This window comes from Periplaneta americana, chromosome 16 (genome assembly GCF_040183065.1).
Source record: "Periplaneta americana isolate PAMFEO1 chromosome 16, P.americana_PAMFEO1_priV1, whole genome shotgun sequence".
NCBI lineage: Eukaryota > Metazoa > Arthropoda > Insecta > Blattodea > Blattidae > Periplaneta > Periplaneta americana.
This window is the reverse complement of record NC_091132.1, coordinates 88,677,076-88,696,708: the sequence shown is the minus strand read 5'-3', so window position 1 is coordinate 88,696,708 and position 19,633 is coordinate 88,677,076. Positions and strand designations below refer to the sequence as shown.

Genomic DNA, 19,633 nt, shown 5'->3' with positions numbered 1-19,633 from the left:
TGCACACTAGAACTGAAGCCTGTATCGAAATTAAGGGCAGTCATTTTCAAAATTGTGTTTAAATATCCATATTATGATTATTTTTCAATTTAACTTCATTCTCTATAGTGTATGCTAATGTGCTGTAGACAATATAATATACATTGCATAATGAATACGTCCGCATGGACAGCTCAGTTCGTGAGTGAAAACACTTATTATTAATACTGTACTGTATTTTTATTAAACAAAAACCTAATGAAAATGATCAAATTCAAAATCGCGATATTTCCTAGTTTACGTAAATGGATGAACTACTTTTCTTCCCTCCTATACCTAGTAAAGTGATTTGTTTGTATTTTACGCCAGTATCATCGAACTTCAGTCGTGGAAGAGGGTAGCAAACGGTGTTTCCGGTTCCCAGCCGATCCAAAGGTATAGCCAGGTTAATGTTATAAATGTTAGTAAAAATAAAATGATGTCCCTGTACTACTACTACTACTACTACTACTACTACTACTACTACTACTACTACTACTACTACTACTACTAATAATAATAATAATAATAATAATAGTATAATAGCTTTGTGACTAGATAAGTAATGACGCATGTTGTATTGTAAGATACCCTTAAGAATCTTAGAACAAATTAAATATCTAACATTCTCCCCATTAAAACACACACACGCACGCACACACACACACACAACCCCCCTCCCCGTCTTCCAATTTATCGTTAAATGTACGTTTTCTAAAACTATTTTCATGCTTGGAAGACGTTATGAAACGTCCGAACACTGCGAAACACACTGATAGAGCCAATCCACCTCTGTTCTCTTTCTGCATAAAAACATTGAGCAAGGTACAGATGAGGTGGGTGACGTAGAGTACGCGTCTTGGGTTGAGCTTCGTAACTTCAGGAGTGTATTCGCCAGTTGAATTTTGGAGGCTACTGGGATGAGTTTCCTTCACGAGAGAAAAATTGCTACCGGTACTGTAGTCATAATACATCAAAACAGTTACACGAATTAGGACAGAGCGGTATTTGTTTGCAGCTCGGGAGACATAGCATTGTAAATCTGTAACATCTTCAGTAATAGTAGACACAGCAAAATTAGAGGGAAAAAATATTTCTTTTTGTAAGACAGGGAGCCAGGAGGGGGTTGCTAGATCCCCTCCATCATCTGGTACTGTTAAAAGTTGAGAGTTGGCCAGAGGCAGGCTCGCGGGGAAGAAGAAGGCTGGCGAGCGGAAGAGTGGCTCCCCTCTCCTCATTACCAGCGGGCTAGTCGAAGAGGCCGCAAGGATCAGGAGGAGGCCCCGCAAGTCCGCGACGTCCGACCCACGCACGTGCTCATCGAGACGGCAACAATCCAGCTCTGAACAGTGCCTTGTTCAAATTCTGTGATTGTGTTCAAATTGCGTTCATTACTGGTACTTTAACCAGTAAATTCTGTTACTCTATTTGAAGTGCCGAAATTTGTAAGAAGTGTGTGTTTACAAATTTCACTTTTTATTGATGGTGCATATATATTGGTGTTGAATTGACATCTATCACCGTAATTTTCAAGGAAAAAGGATATTGTTACAATTGTGAAATCGCGAACATCCAACATGGAACCAAAAATATCACTACACCGTCTAACGCGTGCCAGTTTTATTGCACCCACCCTTGACAGCAACTAATGGTATTGACACGCGGATGCAGTGGCACTTAGCAAACTAATATCTTGATTATTATTCAGAGACGTCACCCAAGTGTTTGTTCTTGTATGGCGATGCTGCAAAAGTACAGAGAGGAGTACATCTGGGTACGACTGTTGAATCTGTAATGGAAACCAAACGCCGGACGCTGCTGTAGAAAAAAAGTACAACAAAAGAAAGAAGATACATCACGTCATCTTAGTGAATCTACGTGAGACAGACCGATCATCGCTCGTCATCTCCTGTCATCAACAGCAGCTGAAGACAATGGAAGCTCTCGGTAAGTTTTGAGCCCGAGAGGGACATCATAAATAATTAGGTAACCCCTACACGGGGTATCTCAAGAGTGTTTTAGAATCTTAAAAACATATCTCGACCTTTTTCGGTAGTTCCTAAAAGGGTAGAGGGGGCAGTTGCACAGAGATTTGTGAGTTTTGTTTGTATTCTTCTATCTTTGTCTCCGCTACGGTGTGTTGAACCGTGGCCAGAGATTCATCCTGTCGGAAGCTTTTGACGTCGCCTCCCTCTTGCTGAAGATTTCCTCAACAATACAATGGGGCAAGAGGGGGGAGGGATGTCGCACAGGTGTAAACCTATACTTCTCTGTCCCCCGACTTGTCATTCTTGTATGGATGGTGTAGTAGTACGGTGCATCCCACATCAAATTGTGCTTGTGTCGTAGTGCATGTGTATTGATTGTTGTGATACGGTTCGAGAATCCTCAGGGTGGCAGGTATGGAACAAAATTTTCTTTCCTCATGTTCTTCGAAATTATAAGTACACATTATATGTAGTGCTATGTTCATTTGTGTGTGTTTTTAGAGAGAGAGAGAGAGAGAGAGAGAGAGAGACATCCTCTAGTCCGTAGTTACCTCTCATGGATGAGTTACTTTTATATCTATCATTATCCGATAGAACACCGTAGAGGTACTAGGTACAGTTTTGTTCATCTGTTTAGTTTGGCGGATGATGTCAAATGGAAAATGGTACAAATGGAATAATGGAGTGCCCCGATAAAATTTGTAATAAAATCATTTTGTACCACGAATTACACTTAATAGATTTACCGAGATTTGAATTTAATTATAGGTTTCATGTATGTTTGTATTGATGTTAATGCGAATGTCACAGTGATTTGAATATGCAGTAATTAATAGTTTTATACTTATGTTAATGTGTATGATTTTACAGCAATTTGAATATGCAGTAACTTAATTACGAATTTCATGTAGGCTTATATTTATGTTAATGCGTATGAAGAGTCCACTGCAAGAATGATGGATGTCATTTGGAATACATTTTGCAGGAGAAGCAATTGAAAGTTTGAAATGCTTAGCGCTCAAAGCTTAACTGTGATTTTCCGATCATTATTGGACAATGACAATCAGTGTTAATGCCATATAACTCTGTATGTACATTCTATATGGCTTAAGCTATGCATTGCCAGTCTTGGTTCATTTTCGACAAGAAAGTGACATCCATCATTCTTGCAGTGGACTCTTCATATATTTACCGTAATTTGAAATAAAATACTAAATTGAGTTTAATGTATGTTTCCAATGTTTACATTCATGTTAATGCCAATGATATTTGAAATGCAGCATTTGCTCGTTCTATGTAAGCTTCTATTAATGTTAATGTGTATGATATTTAACGGGATTTGAAATACAATAATTATGTCTTTGACGTAGGTTTATATTCATGTTATTGCGTATGACTTCTACAGGGATTTGAAATAATGTGCAGTATAATTAAGAGTTTTTTGTACTCGTAGGTTTATATTCATGTTAATGAGTATGATGTTGGAATTTGAAATACAATAATTATGACTTTGAAGTGGGCTTATATTCATGACACTGCGTATGATTTTTACAGGGAAATACAGAATAATTTGCGAGATTTATGTAGGTTTATATTCATATTAATGAGTAGACCTATGATATTTATCGGGATTTGAAATATAGTAATTGCGACTTTGATATAAGTCTATATATTTTAACTTGTATTATAATGCGTAAGATTTTAACCGAAATTTAAAATAGAGTATTTACGAATTTCATGCAGTTTTGTACTGTATTAATGTTTTTTAGTTGGTTATTTAACGACGCTGTATGAAATATTATGTTATTTAACGTCGATGTGATTGGTGATAGCGAGATGATTGGTCTATTTGGCGAGATGAGGCCGAGGATTCGCCACAGATTACCTGACACTGTAGGCTTGTTAATGCGTTTGATATTTATCGGAATTTGAAGATACAGTAATTGAGTTTTATGCAAGTTCATATTCTCAGCCCATATTGATATTTACAGGGATATGAATACAATTTCGAGTTTTATGTTGATGTAGGTTTAGAGACATTTAGCTACAGGAATTTGAATATAATTGTGAGTCTTATGTTTATGTACATTTATATTCTTGTAAATGCGTATGCCATTTACTGGGATTTTTAATATACAATAATTAATTGATAGTTTCATGTAGCTTTATATTCATGTTAATGCGTGGAATAATGGCTTAAGTAGTCATACGGATTGATAGATCTAGAATTTAACCGTAAAATTTATGCCTGCGGTCGATCACGCCTCTTTTTTGTTTGTTTTTTTTTTTTTTGTTAGGTTGGTTTTTAATAATCTGTGTAGAAATGTTATTTTTCAAGCACTCTATTAATGTAGACTATCCAGTGATCTCTGTTTATTTTTTTCAGAAGTAAAAAATTATATCATCCTCAGTATGCTTTCATTTTTTATTTGTTATATTATTTTCGGAGGAATTTCATGTCGGTTTGCTTTATTTCGTAATTATCTTAATTTCATAAACTTCACTCATGTGCATTTTCAGTTTTATTCATTACTTATTCAGTTAATGGAGACATTCGTTGTTTTCTTACTTGATATACATATGATTGTATACTTCCTTACACAAAGTTATTGTGAAGAAAATAATGTTGTCTAGATTTCCATGTGTAATATATTTTTGTAATGTATGCGTACACAGTTGGTAATTTTTCTGAACTTGATGTAAGTTTCGATTATTAGATTGAATTATAGATTACAAAAAATAGATTGTAAAATATCAGTTCATACGCATGTAACAACTTCAGTCAGCTTAGAGATAATCCAATTTCGGTGAGAATTTTGAAACCCACTCACTTATTCATTCAAATGACATGATTCAACATCTTCGAGACAACGTGTGACATATCGGAATTCCCTTATCATCCTTTTCTTCAACTGCAGAGGCTATTCAAATATATTACGTTTTGTTCAGCTGACGGTGAAGCCATAGCATAGGATAAGAACGGCAAGGGAAACGGAAGCATTTGGAGAAAAACTGCCCCATGGCCTCTTTCTGCTTTGGTGACAAATTGTTAGCCAACTGACTGAGCTTCTTCTGGTAAGAAGTAATGTCAAGGGCCTTGACAAGTTCAGTTCAATTGGAATGAAGAAGTGCTATGACCTAGTTTTACTAACTGTATTTTGAACATAAGCAGTGAATCTCAATTGAATTCCGATAAGTCTTGTATGAATAATGGGGACGTAAAATGTCTCTCAGTAAACCGATGTGGAGAAACAGCATGTTTGATCATGAAACGAGCAAGCCTTGGTTTAAATCCTGGTTGGGACAATTTACCTGGTTGAGACTTTTTGGGGGTTTTTCTCTCAATCCATTACGTGCAAATGCTGGGTAACTTTCGCGGCGCTAGACCCTGGACTCATTTTGCTGGCATTATCACCTTCATTTCACTAAGACGCTACATAACCATAGCAGTTGATAAAACGTCATCGATAAATGACTAAAAAAAAGTCTCTTGAGTACACTAGTAATATACAGAGTGATTCACGAGGATTTACCGTCATTTCCGGAGCCTATTTCCAAAGACATTCTCAGCAAAAAATGTCATATAAACATGTGTCCTAATCTCAATATTATTTTCAGAGTTACACTAATTTGAAGTTGGTAGTAAAATACCTATTTTTCTTTAGTTTTAAGGGTAAAAGAATATTACAAATAGGGAATGAACTATTCAGAAGTGTAATTTATTTAATTGGCTAGTGTTCTGAAAATAAAAATGTGTTATGAATTGCTTTGTACAGATTTTGTTTTTCAATTTTTAACTAAAAATTACATAATTCTTATGCAATTATCACAACAATTGTTACAAATCATACGACTTTAGGAACTTGATTCTTTACAGTTTTATTCTGCATCCTTAATGTGCAGTCTTAAAGAATTTACAAGTGTGGCGTGATTTGTAACAATTGTTATAAATGCGTAAGAAAAATTTAATTTTTAGTTGATAATCGAAAAAAATTCTATGGGAGCAACTATGGAATTCACAACATATTTTTAGCTTCAGAATACTAGGTAATTGAAGAAATTATACTTGTGAATAGTTCATTCTCTATTTGTAATATTTTTTTACCCTTAAAACTAAAGAATAATGGTATTTTACAAACAACTTCAAATTAGTGTAACTCAGAAGTATTGAGATTAGAATACATGTTTATATGGCAATTTTTGCTCAAAATGTCTTCGGAAACAAACTCCATAAGTGGCGGTAACTCCTCGTGAATCACCCTGTATCTTGTTTTATTTTTATATTGTATTTTTTACAGACTATCCATCTACATTGTCGCCAATATCATCTTGAAATAGTACCGTATGCAGAATTTTTTTATGTTACACTTATGCTATAGGCTATAAAAACGTCTTCTTCTTCTTCTTCTTCTTCTTATTATTATTATTATTATTATTACTACTACTACTACTACTACTACTACTACTACTACTACTACTACTATTGGTGAGAGCGGTAGTGTCGAAGTTAGGCATTGTACTGCAGGTGGTAGGTCGCGTGTTCGATTTTTGATGGGATCATGAATTTCTTCCACTGATATAAACCTTTCGGCCCTGGGGTTCACTCAGCCTCTTACAAAAATGAATATCAAGGGTATCCCCTTGATGATATGAATAACGTTACCTTGAATTGAATCGATTTGAATTTGAAGGAGAGGGACACCAATACCAGGCATTGCGACCTTATTAAATCTATTGAGCTAACCCTCAAGCTCGACGCATTCCCAAACCCACACCGGCTGATTATACCAAAGTTCGCTACGTGTACTACTCAGGTTTCGAGCAGGAAATACCGAACTCGGATCGCCTGCGTGACAGACTGATGGTCTGACCACTTGGCCACCGCAAGAGGATAACGTTACCTTACTACTACTACTTTTTAATAGGTTATTTAACGACGCTGTATCAACATCTCAGGTTATTTAGCGTCTGAATGGAATGAAGGTGATAATGCCAGTGAAATGAGTCCGGGGTCCAGCACCGATAGTTACTCAGCATTTGCTTAATATTGGATTGGAAGAAACCTCAACCAGGTAACTTGCCACGACCATTCTGTGCTTATTGTCAAGGACCCGGGCAGGTTACTGACTTCCTGTACCGTTACTTCTTCCAACTCTCTTGCATTTTCATTCATTTCTTCTCAGTTTTGTGCAAACAAGCCAATCCAGTGATAAAGAACAGTGCGAGTAGAATAAAACTGTGAATAATTGTAGTGTAGTGTCAGTTTAGTTTCACATTTCGGTTTATTTATTCTGAGTTTTGTGTTAATATGCCAAAACAGTGTTAAATAACAGTGCGAATAAAGTAAAACTGTACGATTTAATGAAAAAGCCTAGGTGACTAGTACTATCATGGAGGAGTGGCTTCATAATTTTAATGGAGCAGTGAAACGTCAAGGTCGTAAGGTCATACTGTTTTTAGACAATGCTACTTGCCATCCAAGGATTGATTTGCCTAACGTGAAGTTAATCTATTTTCCACCAAACACAACTTCAGTTACACAACCGATGGGTCAGGGCGCAATTTGCACTCTGAATTGATGCAGGACGCGAAGGAAATCCTACAACGTTCCCTTCAAAAAAAAAAAAAAGTCGCGGCAATGCACTTTGAAAGAAATGTGGGGCTAAGAAACTAGGGCGCAGAGAGAAGGAGAGAGAGGGGCTGCAATTATGTAAGTTAATAATTATGAAAATAAAATTCACTTTGCATGTATTTTGTAACTTTTATTCCAAATTATTTCTTCATTGTGTTCTTCCTACAGTGAGCATATTGCAGTAGTCTAGTCTTAGTTTTGCCCTTTGTAAAAAGAAAACCTGTAAAAACGGAAAAAAAATCTGGAACGATCGCGTTTCTTTTTTAGGGAGGTTTTACTGTAATAATAATAATAATAATAATAATAATAATAATAATAATAATAATAATAATAGGCCTATAAGAATTAGTCCCGCGCCGTGGCGTCATGGTCTAAGACATCATGCCTAAACTCGTCTTACGGAATGCACACTGGTTCAAGTCCTCATGGGGGAAGAATAATTTCCTCATGAATTTCGGCCAATGTATGGGACCGGTGTCCACCCAGTATCTTGTTGCATTTGGAGAGCTACGATAGGTAGCGAAATCCGGTTACTACAACGAGCTATAACGGCTTGGGGAATCATCATGCTAACCACACGACACCTCCATTCTGATTGGATGATCATTCACCACTGCGGAGATATGTGAACGTGAGGCCAGTGGCCCTGGCTCTTAATGGGCTGTTGAGCCGCGGATTTATTTACCTATAAGAAATAATAACGATAAGGGAATAAAAGTAATAATAGTAGTAGTAATGGAAGTGAAAACAGAGCAGAAGTAGCGGTAGAAAAGCGGTAGTATATGCATCAGTATTAACAGTAGAACCCTTGTAAAAATAAAAAGTAACGACTGTTTCAACAGTAGTTCCCGTGTGCACCATTCTCGATTAAAATTTGACCATGGTTAAGTCGGCACTTGACTATCTTCAACGCCAATTTGCGGAGTATCAATCTCGATCAAAGTTAAACAAGCGAGTTGATGATGATCAAATTTGATCACGGGTGTGGGACCGATTATCTTGAATTGAACATGGTCAAGTCGAGAAAACCAAAATGGCGGCACGATTTGACGTACTTGATGGAATTGAAGATGAAATGATGTAGCCTATCTTGAACACGCAAATCACTGCGGAAATGGTGTTATTGTAGAAAGAGTAAGTTTGTAGATGAATAATAAAAATGTTTTTTTTCCCTCTCAAAATAGACTAATGTTTTATATATGTTTCTACTTTGGAAGATCGGGACTTTACTTGAGGACAAAATATTATTTAGGCCTAACTGTCCAATTTTGTTAACATAATAATAAAGTAGTTATTCTATGCCGGTAATAATATAGTAAAACTAAATGAACATTTTGTAGAATGCGAGTTATCACTTATTAGCTATAGATTTGCCGTTTGAAATTATTAGGACCTACATGACGTTTTGGACAATTAGGCTATTTACGCTTGAATTAAGAGAAATTACATGGATACCTTCCTTTCCCTCTTACTCCAAAATTCCAACCTTGTGAACACAAAATAAATGCATAAATTTCAGAACAAGGAAACTTTCCTTTCCCTCTTACTCCAAAATTCCAACCTTGTGCACACCAAATAAAGTGGCACTAAAAACTTCCTTTTCGTATGCATGATGATGCGTATTCGACATACACAGACGAATTGCTTTTTTTTTTATTTTTAAATAATTGTTAGCGAGGTATCCATATACTGAAATTTTCCCAAATAAATTATTGGCACTGAAATGTGTATTTTCGTACGCAAGATGATGAGCATTCGACAAACACATACAAATGTACTCTTTTTAGTAGCCTATTTCAAGATAATTGTCAGTGAGGTATCCGTATACTGAAATTTTCCCAATTATTATCAATAATATGAAATAACCACTGCATAAATTACGTTACAAATTATGTGGAATTATGTAAACACGTATAACTCATGTTGAATTGTGAGGTTAAATCCAACCAGGTAGCCTGCTTTTCTCTTAGAGAACTTCCGCCAGTAGGCCTATTTTTATTCTCTAATATGGATGCAGAATTGCTGACGAGTTCTAAAAGAATTCCCACGTCGAACTGTGAGAAGTTCGGTGATCTTTTCTTTTTTTTCTTCCATGATTATTGAAACTTGTTATTTGAAAACTGCGAGGATGTTTGAAACAGTCCGACAAACAAAAACGAAGCGATAATTGACAGAGAGTGCGTTCGTTCGCTGTTTTATACGTGGTAACCTAGCGCTCAGACGATTCTTCTCAAGCGAGCGTACCGTCAGCTGACGGTACTGAGTTGATCGAGGGAAAATGTCGGTGCACCGCATCTGTAACTTGATCATTGTCAAGAATTAACCATGTTTCCGTGATTGCTGATAAATGGGCTAGATGATCGAGAATGTGCACACGGCCATAGAGGTTGCTTAGTGTCGAAATTCATCGTGGACGTTAAATGGCGACGAATTTTGCCTGGAACCCTCTATCACTTCTATCAGTAACGGGTTTTTTCCCTTGCCGTAAAACTGCGCTAAGTGACCTACAGTTTCACTTCCCTTCAAGAGGAAACCATGCTAAGGGTTTTATCGGTCTTTAAACATCTCTCGTCCCCGGTAGTGTATTTGAACCTGCGAACCTCGCTATAACCACTAGGCCAGCGAGATCGCCCTCATCCAGAGGTGTCATTTAGGTGGATCAGGGAGGGCAAGCCCTTCAGTTTAAGATTAAATAAATTAATAACTGAGTAGTACTGCTAAAGGAAAAACGTGAAAACTCTACTTTAACGTTAAAATATTTCATTTTTATAAACGCTTAAGAAATAAGAGACAACCAAGTTAATGACTTCACTAATGGAACCAAATCCTTACCCTTTGCTACATTTGTATTGTTACCTATTGCTAATAAAAGTATATATATATATTTTTTTTTTGTTAATTAAAACTAAAATTTTCTTTATCAATAGAATTGTGTTCATTTGTTCGCACCTACGTCATATTAACAGCAAGCGCATGTAAATTACGTGTCGTATAAGTAGGATAAGAAGTTAAAACTAGGCGTATGTGTGGAAAGTGAACGTAGATAGCCTACTATAAAATGGGGTAAACTTGACCGTAAAAATAACGTCAACCCTATTTGTGATTTAAGATGATAAGAAATACTTAAACTGAGAAAAAAATAACGAAGTTTAAAAATACTTTCAGGGCATCTGAAGTGGGGTAAGCTTGACCATAAAAAATCAACCCTATTTGTGACTTGAAATAATAAGAAATACTTAAGACATTTAGAAAAGAATAATGAACTACAAAAAATATTTCCAGAGCATCCGATATCATGATTTAAAAGTTTAAATCCCTTTTTTATGGTCAAGTATACTCCAGTTTACCGCATGGAAAACTGTTTATTTCAGAGAAAATAGGAAGCGAGTACGCTCTGAAGTCTTCCCTGAAACGTCTCTACCTTCCCCCAAGCAAAAAGCGAAATGGCGCCCCTGCCCTCATTTTATGTTAGTACAATGGTCAAATAATCACGAGACTCTTGCAGAGCAGATTTCCCGGATGTATTGTTGCTATTCTATAGAACAGGAAAAACAGTGCCCCAACTGTGAACTTTGTGTTATTGGTGTTATTGTAAGAGGCATGAAAACAATAAGAAGGTTTGTGCTAAAGAGAATTCGGTAGTGGAAACTCATTTCATGCTACAGCTGGAACACCTTGTCTTGTGCCACGACCGGAAGCTCCGCTGGTCCTTCAGGAAATGAATGGTTACGAGCAAAGTCATTGGTGAGAAGCAGTGCATTCAGCGACAAGTGGATCTGTCACTGTATTCTTTTGCTTTTCGTCTTACTTAGCACATTAACCATTCACTTCCATAAGAGACTCATGCTGGGCTCATTATTTCCCAGAACCCAACCCTCGTTTCGTCCTTTGCTGGACATCCGTACAAGTTTTCACACTGGACCCTCCTTCCGCTCGGACTTTCCTGAAAGTTGCTGCATGGTTTATGTTTATAGAGTTTATAGTTGACTTACGTTCAACAGTTTCGGGACAGCGTCGTGAAGTATATAGGCTAAGCACAGTATATTGACCCACTTATTTGCAGAGGATGCGAATTGTTGGTTCTCGAGATGTTAGTCTGTATTCCATCTTATAATAATATAATATAATAATGGTTTATTTTAACTGGCAGAGTTAAGGCCATTCGGCCTTCTCTTCCACTCAACCAGTATGATAGAAAATTACTACAATGCTATGAATATAACATAATTAATACAATACAATACAAAGTAATACAATATTACAATACAAGACAATATAATACATAATTAATATATGTGCTTATGGACACGTTAGAGTCATTCCTAGAGACAAGGTCCAAACGAAAAGATCCAAATATATAAAAGGTTCGTCCATGATATTTAGTCCATAAACAAAAAGTTCAAAAGTACAAATGTCCAAATTTAAAATTCCCAATAGACAAAAAAAAAAAAAAATCCAAAATGCAAAAGGGCCATTATACAAAAATATTTATTTAAAAAGGGAGCAAACGTATGAAAGCAATATCACGAGAGAAAAAAACTCTAGACGGGAATGTTTCCAAGATAACACACAAGTGATTAACTCATGAAAGCAATGTTTTTGTTGTTATAGAAATGAAAGACTTCCAAAATCCTTAGTAGTAAACCTCAATGATAATTTTGAAGAAGAAATTTTGGAGTTCGTCCAATGTGTGGATACTACATACATCAATAGTAGGCTAGCAAGAGGAAGGAGGAGGGCTGTCCTCCCTAAGTTCCCACCTGAAATGTGGAATGTTTATGAATTAGTGTTAAATGGTTGCCAACGAACGAACAACGCTATGGAGGAATTCCACTCTCAGTTTCAAGGATTAATTATATCTCACCATGTAAATATATGGCGATTTATAGAACATTTGAAACAACAGTAGAATGAAACGGAAGTATTGGTGACACAATTATTAGGTGGACATAAAAATATTAAACAACCACAAAGCAGAAAATACCTTTACAATCAACAAGTGGAAAATCTTGTAACCAGATGCTAGTAGTTCAAAGACGAGAATGATATACCTCGCTACTTAAGAGCAATTTCTTTCCGCCTAAAATTGCTTTCTGGCCCACAACCTGAAGATGATGATCATAAAGGTGAACTTTAATGTATTTCTTCAGTGCCTTGTTATAACAATTCTTAATAAATTAACTGAACTGATTTAAATATATTTATCGTAACACTTTTTAAATCACTATTCATTAGTAATATATTTTTAGTAAGTCTGGACATTTTACACACCTTCGTTCCAAGTGGACATTTTAGGTATTGGATCATATTCATTTAGGAATTGGACCTTTTCAGATATGGCCCATTACCAGTTTGGACATTTTAATTTTGGACTTTATGTAATTGGACATTTTCTGAGCTTGAACATTTTACATAAATGGACGTTACAGGTACCACATTATGGACATTTTCATATTATGGACATTTCAGTATTGTACCTTGTATCTGCTAACCGTTAGAGCCTATTCCACAACGCCGGCAAATTTACTTGTTATCTTAGTTTTTATAAAACCTCGGTTAATAATTTTATATCTGATAATACTCAACTCTTCGTTCACCACAACATTTATTATCTTAGTTTTCTAAAACCTGAATTTTGTTTCAATTCAATTTGTTCCTTAAAATCCTCACGTTGAAACCAGCGCCATTTGTGTGGTACTACTAGAAAAAAAGCAATCTTGGAAGAAAAATTGACGAGCTCTTGATCATTTGAAACATTAAAAACCAATTAATATGTTTCTCGACAGTGTACCTGAATCATAAAGATAGTTTTGCTGTAATAAAGAATTATGGGTATTTATTAATTTTAAATGGAAAAAAACTACCATGACATCAGTTATTATCTTAGTTTTTTATGTCTCTGTTTTCAGACAATCCGTCATACTTCTCTCTTCCGGGAGGTTCGACGTCTGGAATCCCGGCGTCGACCTCACGAGGTCCATTTTCTCTGCTGAAGCGTCGAGGTGCCAACATCAATTCCAGCATGGGTGCGAACACCTCCTCGGCATCCGTCTCCTCTTCTGCGTGCACCTCTTCGTCGCTGATCCGCAGTTCGTGCTCGGCGCCCACCACGCCCACCTCCCCAGAAGCCGCGTCCATTCCTCTGCTACCGACGCCGTCTCCACCCGCGCCCGTGCCGCTGTCCTCGCATTCCCATCACCGCCGTAGCTTCCGATCTCTGTTACGGTCCATGAGCGCCAACAGCCACCACTACCACGGCAGCCACGGCTCAGCGGTATATCAACTGCAGCACCAGCTGCTGGTGCTTGGCGAGCCACGGCCTTCCGACATGGCGCCGGCGTCTCCTTCCCTGCCTCACCACCATCACTCCCACTCTTCCGCCTCGTCTTCACCTGGCAAAGACGACCACCACCAACATCGCCGGAACCACAGCAACAAAAGCATCAAGTCCCCGAAGTCCTCAATGGAACTTCTGAACAGCGACATGGTGTACTGCCCCGTCCCTGAAACCCCGACGTCTACTGCACCTCCGCCAGCCTCGGCCCCCTCCGAAGAGCTGCTCGGGGGGTCTCCGGAAGAAGTCTTCCTCGGAAACGGCGATGCTCGCTACTACAATCTGACGTCCGCCATGACGATTCCTTTACCGGGCACCAATGGCAGCAGTGGCAGAAGACGTCACTCAATCGGCACTTTTTTGAACAAGGACCGTGGCACCTACGGCTCTCTGAACAAGACTCCTACGCCCTCCGAAGCAGATGTCGGCGCTCCTTCAGGGGGCAGCGAGGCAAAGGGGATTCCAGCCAGCGCCGGAGGCAAGGGAGGTGCTGTGACGTCACCCGGACCCTGTACGCCACCCGACTGGCGCCACCCCGCGTCCCCGCAAGTGGCAGCGGATGCGCCCCGCTCGGCCCATTCGAGGAGGCGCTGTAACAGATGCTGCAACGTTAAGGGTGAGTGTGACTACAGATGTTCAGCTTTTTATCTCGTCGCGAGAGCAGATGTCATCTTCTGCGGTGTGGAGTGACTGAAAGCGAGTATTTAAAGATCAAATTATTTATGGCACAAGATGTCAAGTTTTTTTTTTCAGTCATTTCCATACGTAAATCCTTGTGGAGGAGCAAGTTTTATTGGTCGTAACGCGATGAGCATTTGTAGTTGTCGACTCTCAGGAATAGCTTGTGTTAAAAGTTTCTAAAATATTTCAATAATGAGAAGAAGCAATATAATTTGTATTTATAGATTGGAATTATAAAGACCTTCGATAATGCTAATAGAAGTACATTATGAGAAACTTTAAACAGAGGAGGATTGTCCTAGCGCTTAAAGTAATTAAAAACTTTAAGGGCCATATTCATAGACATTCTTAGCGCGGGCTTCCGGTGGATGATCAGCGAACTAAGGTGTTTCGTATTCATAAACTAGTGTTAGCGATATGATTATGATATGATATGAATCCTGTACAAGTAATCAGTCGATAGCCGGGGCTAGTTTAGCGCGCTCATAGCGCGGGCCAGCGAAATGTCTATGAATAGCACCCGAAGTGTCTAAAATAGGTCTAATAGAATTAAGAAAGAAGGTAAAATTAGTGAAAATATGAGTTCAACATCTCAAGGAGTTCGACAAGATTGTTCTATGTCCCAAATATTATTTAATATATATTTAGATGTTTCAAAAGGAAACTGGAAAGCAAATACTGATATTGGCCTAAAATTAAACAATTTTAAGTAATTTGCGTTGTTGTGTGCAAATGATCAAATTCTTTTGTCAAGATTAGGAGATAAGCTACAAAAATGATTATTATTAATCTTGACAAAACAGTTAACGGCTATAATATTTAAATGCATCTATAAAAAATAATAGCTTTTGTAGGAAACAGACTGTAAGACGGAAGATAGTTTTAAGTAACAGGACAATAGAGCAAATTAATGTTTTTAACTATTTAGGATGCAGTACGTATATAAGTTACAATTTCACTTACGATTTAGAAAAGAAAATTTACAGATTCCAGAATATATGTAACATAGTTTTAGAAAACTAAGACAATAAATGATGTGAACGAAGATTTGAGTGTTATTAGAGGTAAAGTTATTAATCGAGTTTTTATAAACCTAAGATAACAAGTAAATTTGTCGGTGTTGCGAGATAGGCTCTAAGATGGAATACAGACTAACATCTCTAGAACCAACAATTCGCATCCTCTGTAAACAGTTGGGTCAATATACTGTTTTAAGCCTATATACCTCACGACGCTGTCCCGAGTTTGCCGGCCCGGATGGCTCAAGCGGTAGGGGCACGGCATGTCCCTGTCGCTTGGTCCGAAGGGTTGTGGGTTCGAGTCCCGCCTCGGGCATGGGTGTTGTGATTGTAGTAGTATAAGTAAAACAAAGGAAACAAAGGTAAAGAAACAGAAAAACAAAAATAGATAACTTTGGAAAACGGCCTCTGGCCGGTCTTTATTTAAAAAAAAAACAGTTGAACATACTTATGTCAACTATAAACTCTATAAACATAAACACGCAGCAACTTTCCTAAAAGTCCATAGCGACTCATGCGTGACAGTGGTGTCGAACAGCTGTTGTGACACATGCCAGTAAACCGAGTTCATAACGAATGTCTTCTGATGCTCGCTCAATGCGCCGTACAAGCTCCCCTCGATTTAAGTGCAATATTATAGCCGATTCTGTAGCAGATAACGGAAATTATTCATATAATTGTCAGCTTTTCGTATGTTTCTGTGTCGTCTCGGATATTTTGCAGCAAGCATTCTTGATTACCTAGAGTGCAAGTTTAATAATAAAAGAATTAAGTAGGTTTATTCCAGTGGCGACTGATTGACTGAGGCAAATGAGGCCGGGCCTCAGTCACTTGGGTTAACTGAAATCAAATTTTGTGTTTTTATATAATGTATTAGTTATTTGAATGAAGCATATATCGCTGTAGAAGCATTTGAAAACTTTGTGATGTATATAGGCCTGTTTTGCAGTAAAATTTGGTCCTGAGGCAAGGATCGCTCGTGCCGGATCTGGCTTGTGATGTACAGGGACATCACTTTATTTTTACTAACATTTTTAACATTAACCTGGCTATACTCGGAAACACTGTTACCCCCCTTCCATTACAGGAGTTTGGTGTTGCTAGTGCAATATGTAAACAAATCATTTTACTAGCTTTAGGAGGAGAGAAAAATAGTGTCTCCATTTATGTTACAGGGAAATATAGTATTACGATTTTCAGTTTGGTTATTACTTTACAGTATTTTATCAAAATACAGTAGAATAGTAACAATTTGTTTCACAAACTCAAGTCTTCAGGTGGTTATATACATTATGTAATATCTATTTTATTCAGCATATTACTAACCTAATTTATTCCTGAGAATTTTGTGAGCACTTCCGTAAGAAACCCCAATTTCTACAGCTAACTTCTTGACCGACTTATTAGGACCTCGCTGCATCCTTTCTCTAGCATCATCTACAGCATCTTCTGTCACTTTTGTTGGCCATCTTACACTTTTCTTCCTTTCTGTACACTCTGTTGCTCTAAATTTATCTACCACATTAATGACATTTCTACGAAAATATTCCGTAATGATATAATCAGAAAATTGTGAAGAAAAAAAAAAAAAAAAAAAAAAAAAGAAAACTGTTGTTCACATTCGGTTATATTGTAATTCCAGTTTCCATCATCGTCCTTCATACCTACAATCAGTAAAACAAAACTCTTGTTTAAATAATGCTGTTAAGTACCGTACCATATTATAAGGTACCGTACTTTCGGTAACTCTAATCTTCGTTTGTGCTCAGTCCACACAGATAAATTCAGTTATGCTACACACCATACCTGTGTGAAAATAAACTTCAATAATATAAGCTTTTTCTCCTATAGAAAATGCAACATATTTCTGAAACACACTGTACTCTGTACTGTTTATTTCACTGCTAGCAACAGCGGCCGTAAGTTTGTGTGACTGACGTTAGCAAGGACACTAGTGAAAGGGGTGAGTTTCAAGTAAATTTAGAAACGCAGGTACAATAAAAATTGAAGTAAAAATAAAATAATGACCCTGTATATAGACCTGTTTTGCAGTAAAATTTGTTCCTGAGGCCAGAATCGCTCGTGCCGGGTCTGGCTTCTGAATTTCCTGTATTTTCGCGGGCTTTGAGCTTGCACTTAAAACGTTGTAGCTGAGGCACAATTCGTCTGGCCTCGTGGCCTGGTCAGGTTTCACTCCTCACACCCATGGGCCATCCTCAAGGATAGCGTGGGGTGGGAATAGCAATGGTGACTTGTCTTTCTAAATAGGCCGTAAATAACACAAATTCCAGCTCCTTGGCAGGCAGAGACCCACACTATTCCCTCCCCTTATGTCTTAGTTTATGGAGAGTGTTGTACTATTGTACTTCTTAGTACAGTAGTGAATCTGGGCCAATGTTGTTATGTATTTCGACAAAATATAAACAGAAACAAATGCGAGAAATAATGCTGGTGTAGTTAATTCATTGTTAGAGTGTCCTTTTTCGTGAAGAAATAATATTGAAAGAAAGGAAGTTTTAAACAAAGAGAGAGCCTACCGAGATACCTACGACATCGCTGACAATTTTTCTGACGGATAATCTTAAAACGCGAGTTTCTATTACATCCTGGTATGGGCAACATAAATGGTTAAGTGGTAATGTGGTGTAAAATAAACATCTCTGTTGGCCTTGTTCGTTGCTGTGAAGGGAAAAAAATAAAAAGAAAAGAAAGAAAGGGGATTTTCAACACATAATGTGGGTTGTTTCATCACACTGAAACAATCACTGAAACTCACAGCATAACAGCTTATTTGATGATGAAATTATTACTTTTCATCAATAGTAGGCTAATAATAATAGACTAATATTAATAATAATACAGTAATAATGATATTAATAATATAATAACAATAATAATTAATATCATAAATAAACATTTCCTATCGGAGGCACTTAAACTAGTTGCATCTGGCCTCACCGAGGATTTCGATCACCGGCCGCTACTGGTTTATTCATTAGTATTAAGGTCTGTGACCTAACGTGTCTTCTTGTAGATTTGACCATCCGTTTGTTTACAAAACATAACCCCATCCAGAATCATGAAGAAGGTAAAGAAAGCCCGCTATAAACGATAATAAAATTATTGGCAGTGTATGTTAGAATATTTCAACTGCAATTATTTCGAAAACATAGGTTTGCAAAATTAAGGGTCATAAAAACTTTTCCAAAAATTTATGCTATATTTAGGCCTATAGTTTCTTGGGGTGCTGAATCTAAAATACCATTTTTTCGCAACATACATTGGCACTTTCAGCAATGTGAATGTAGCGTTATTGAATTTAATATGGAAAATTGATTAAATGAAAGATGTCCTGTGGCGAATTTTAAAGGTATATTATAGGCTACAAAAATTATTAGATTGTTACAATTAACAAGTCACATACTTAGTCAAATGCTTTATACCGCCTTTTTCTCTTCATCAAATCTCTTATTAAATCGAGTTCAAACTGGTAAACTCTTGAGGACTTTCACTTTCTATATCACACAGCCTTCTGTATTATGTTTATGATGCTCATCAGCAGGTTAGTAAGAAAATTTTACTTTAGAGCACTGGGTTATGGATCCAGCAAAATCATCACTATATTAATAATACGAAATAGAAAAAGCCTGAAATCCCATAAGGGCAACGGCCTCCTACAGGAATGTAGGGTGAGCTGAAGGTCTACTACACTTGGGGAGCCAGTCCAAGAGGGCTTACACTATACACTTACAAACTAAACACATAAACAAATTATACCAACTAAACACGGAAAACTATACAGACTAAACACATAAATTATGCGAACTAAACATCCACAAAAAAAACTATGCAAACTAAGCACCTAGATTATAATCTGAACACACAACTATCCACATTATACACACGATAAAAAAAGAAAACAAAATTACACAAACTGAACACATACATAGTATTAACTCAT

The 19,633-nt window shown here is 37.1% G+C and overlaps 1 protein-coding gene across 2 annotated transcripts in view; it reads left to right on the top strand.

The window, feature by feature from the left end:
* Positions 1-1,237: 1,237 nt before the first annotated feature.
* The window catches only part of stumps (DBB domain-containing protein stumps), a 624,873-nt gene continuing 606,477 nt past the window's right edge, over positions 1,238-19,633 (top strand). Inside the window, exons 1-2 of one of the 2 annotated variants that reach the window (XM_069812506.1) lie at positions 1,238-1,965; positions 13,548-14,588. In XM_069812506.1, the coding sequence (XP_069668607.1) occupies positions 1,953-1,965; positions 13,548-14,588 (1,054 nt within the window). In that variant the 5' untranslated portion in view covers positions 1,238-1,952. Of the gene's footprint in view, positions 1,966-2,332; positions 2,419-13,547; positions 14,589-19,633 lie in introns of those variants that run through there. The other variant, XM_069812507.1, reaches the window with a different exon arrangement.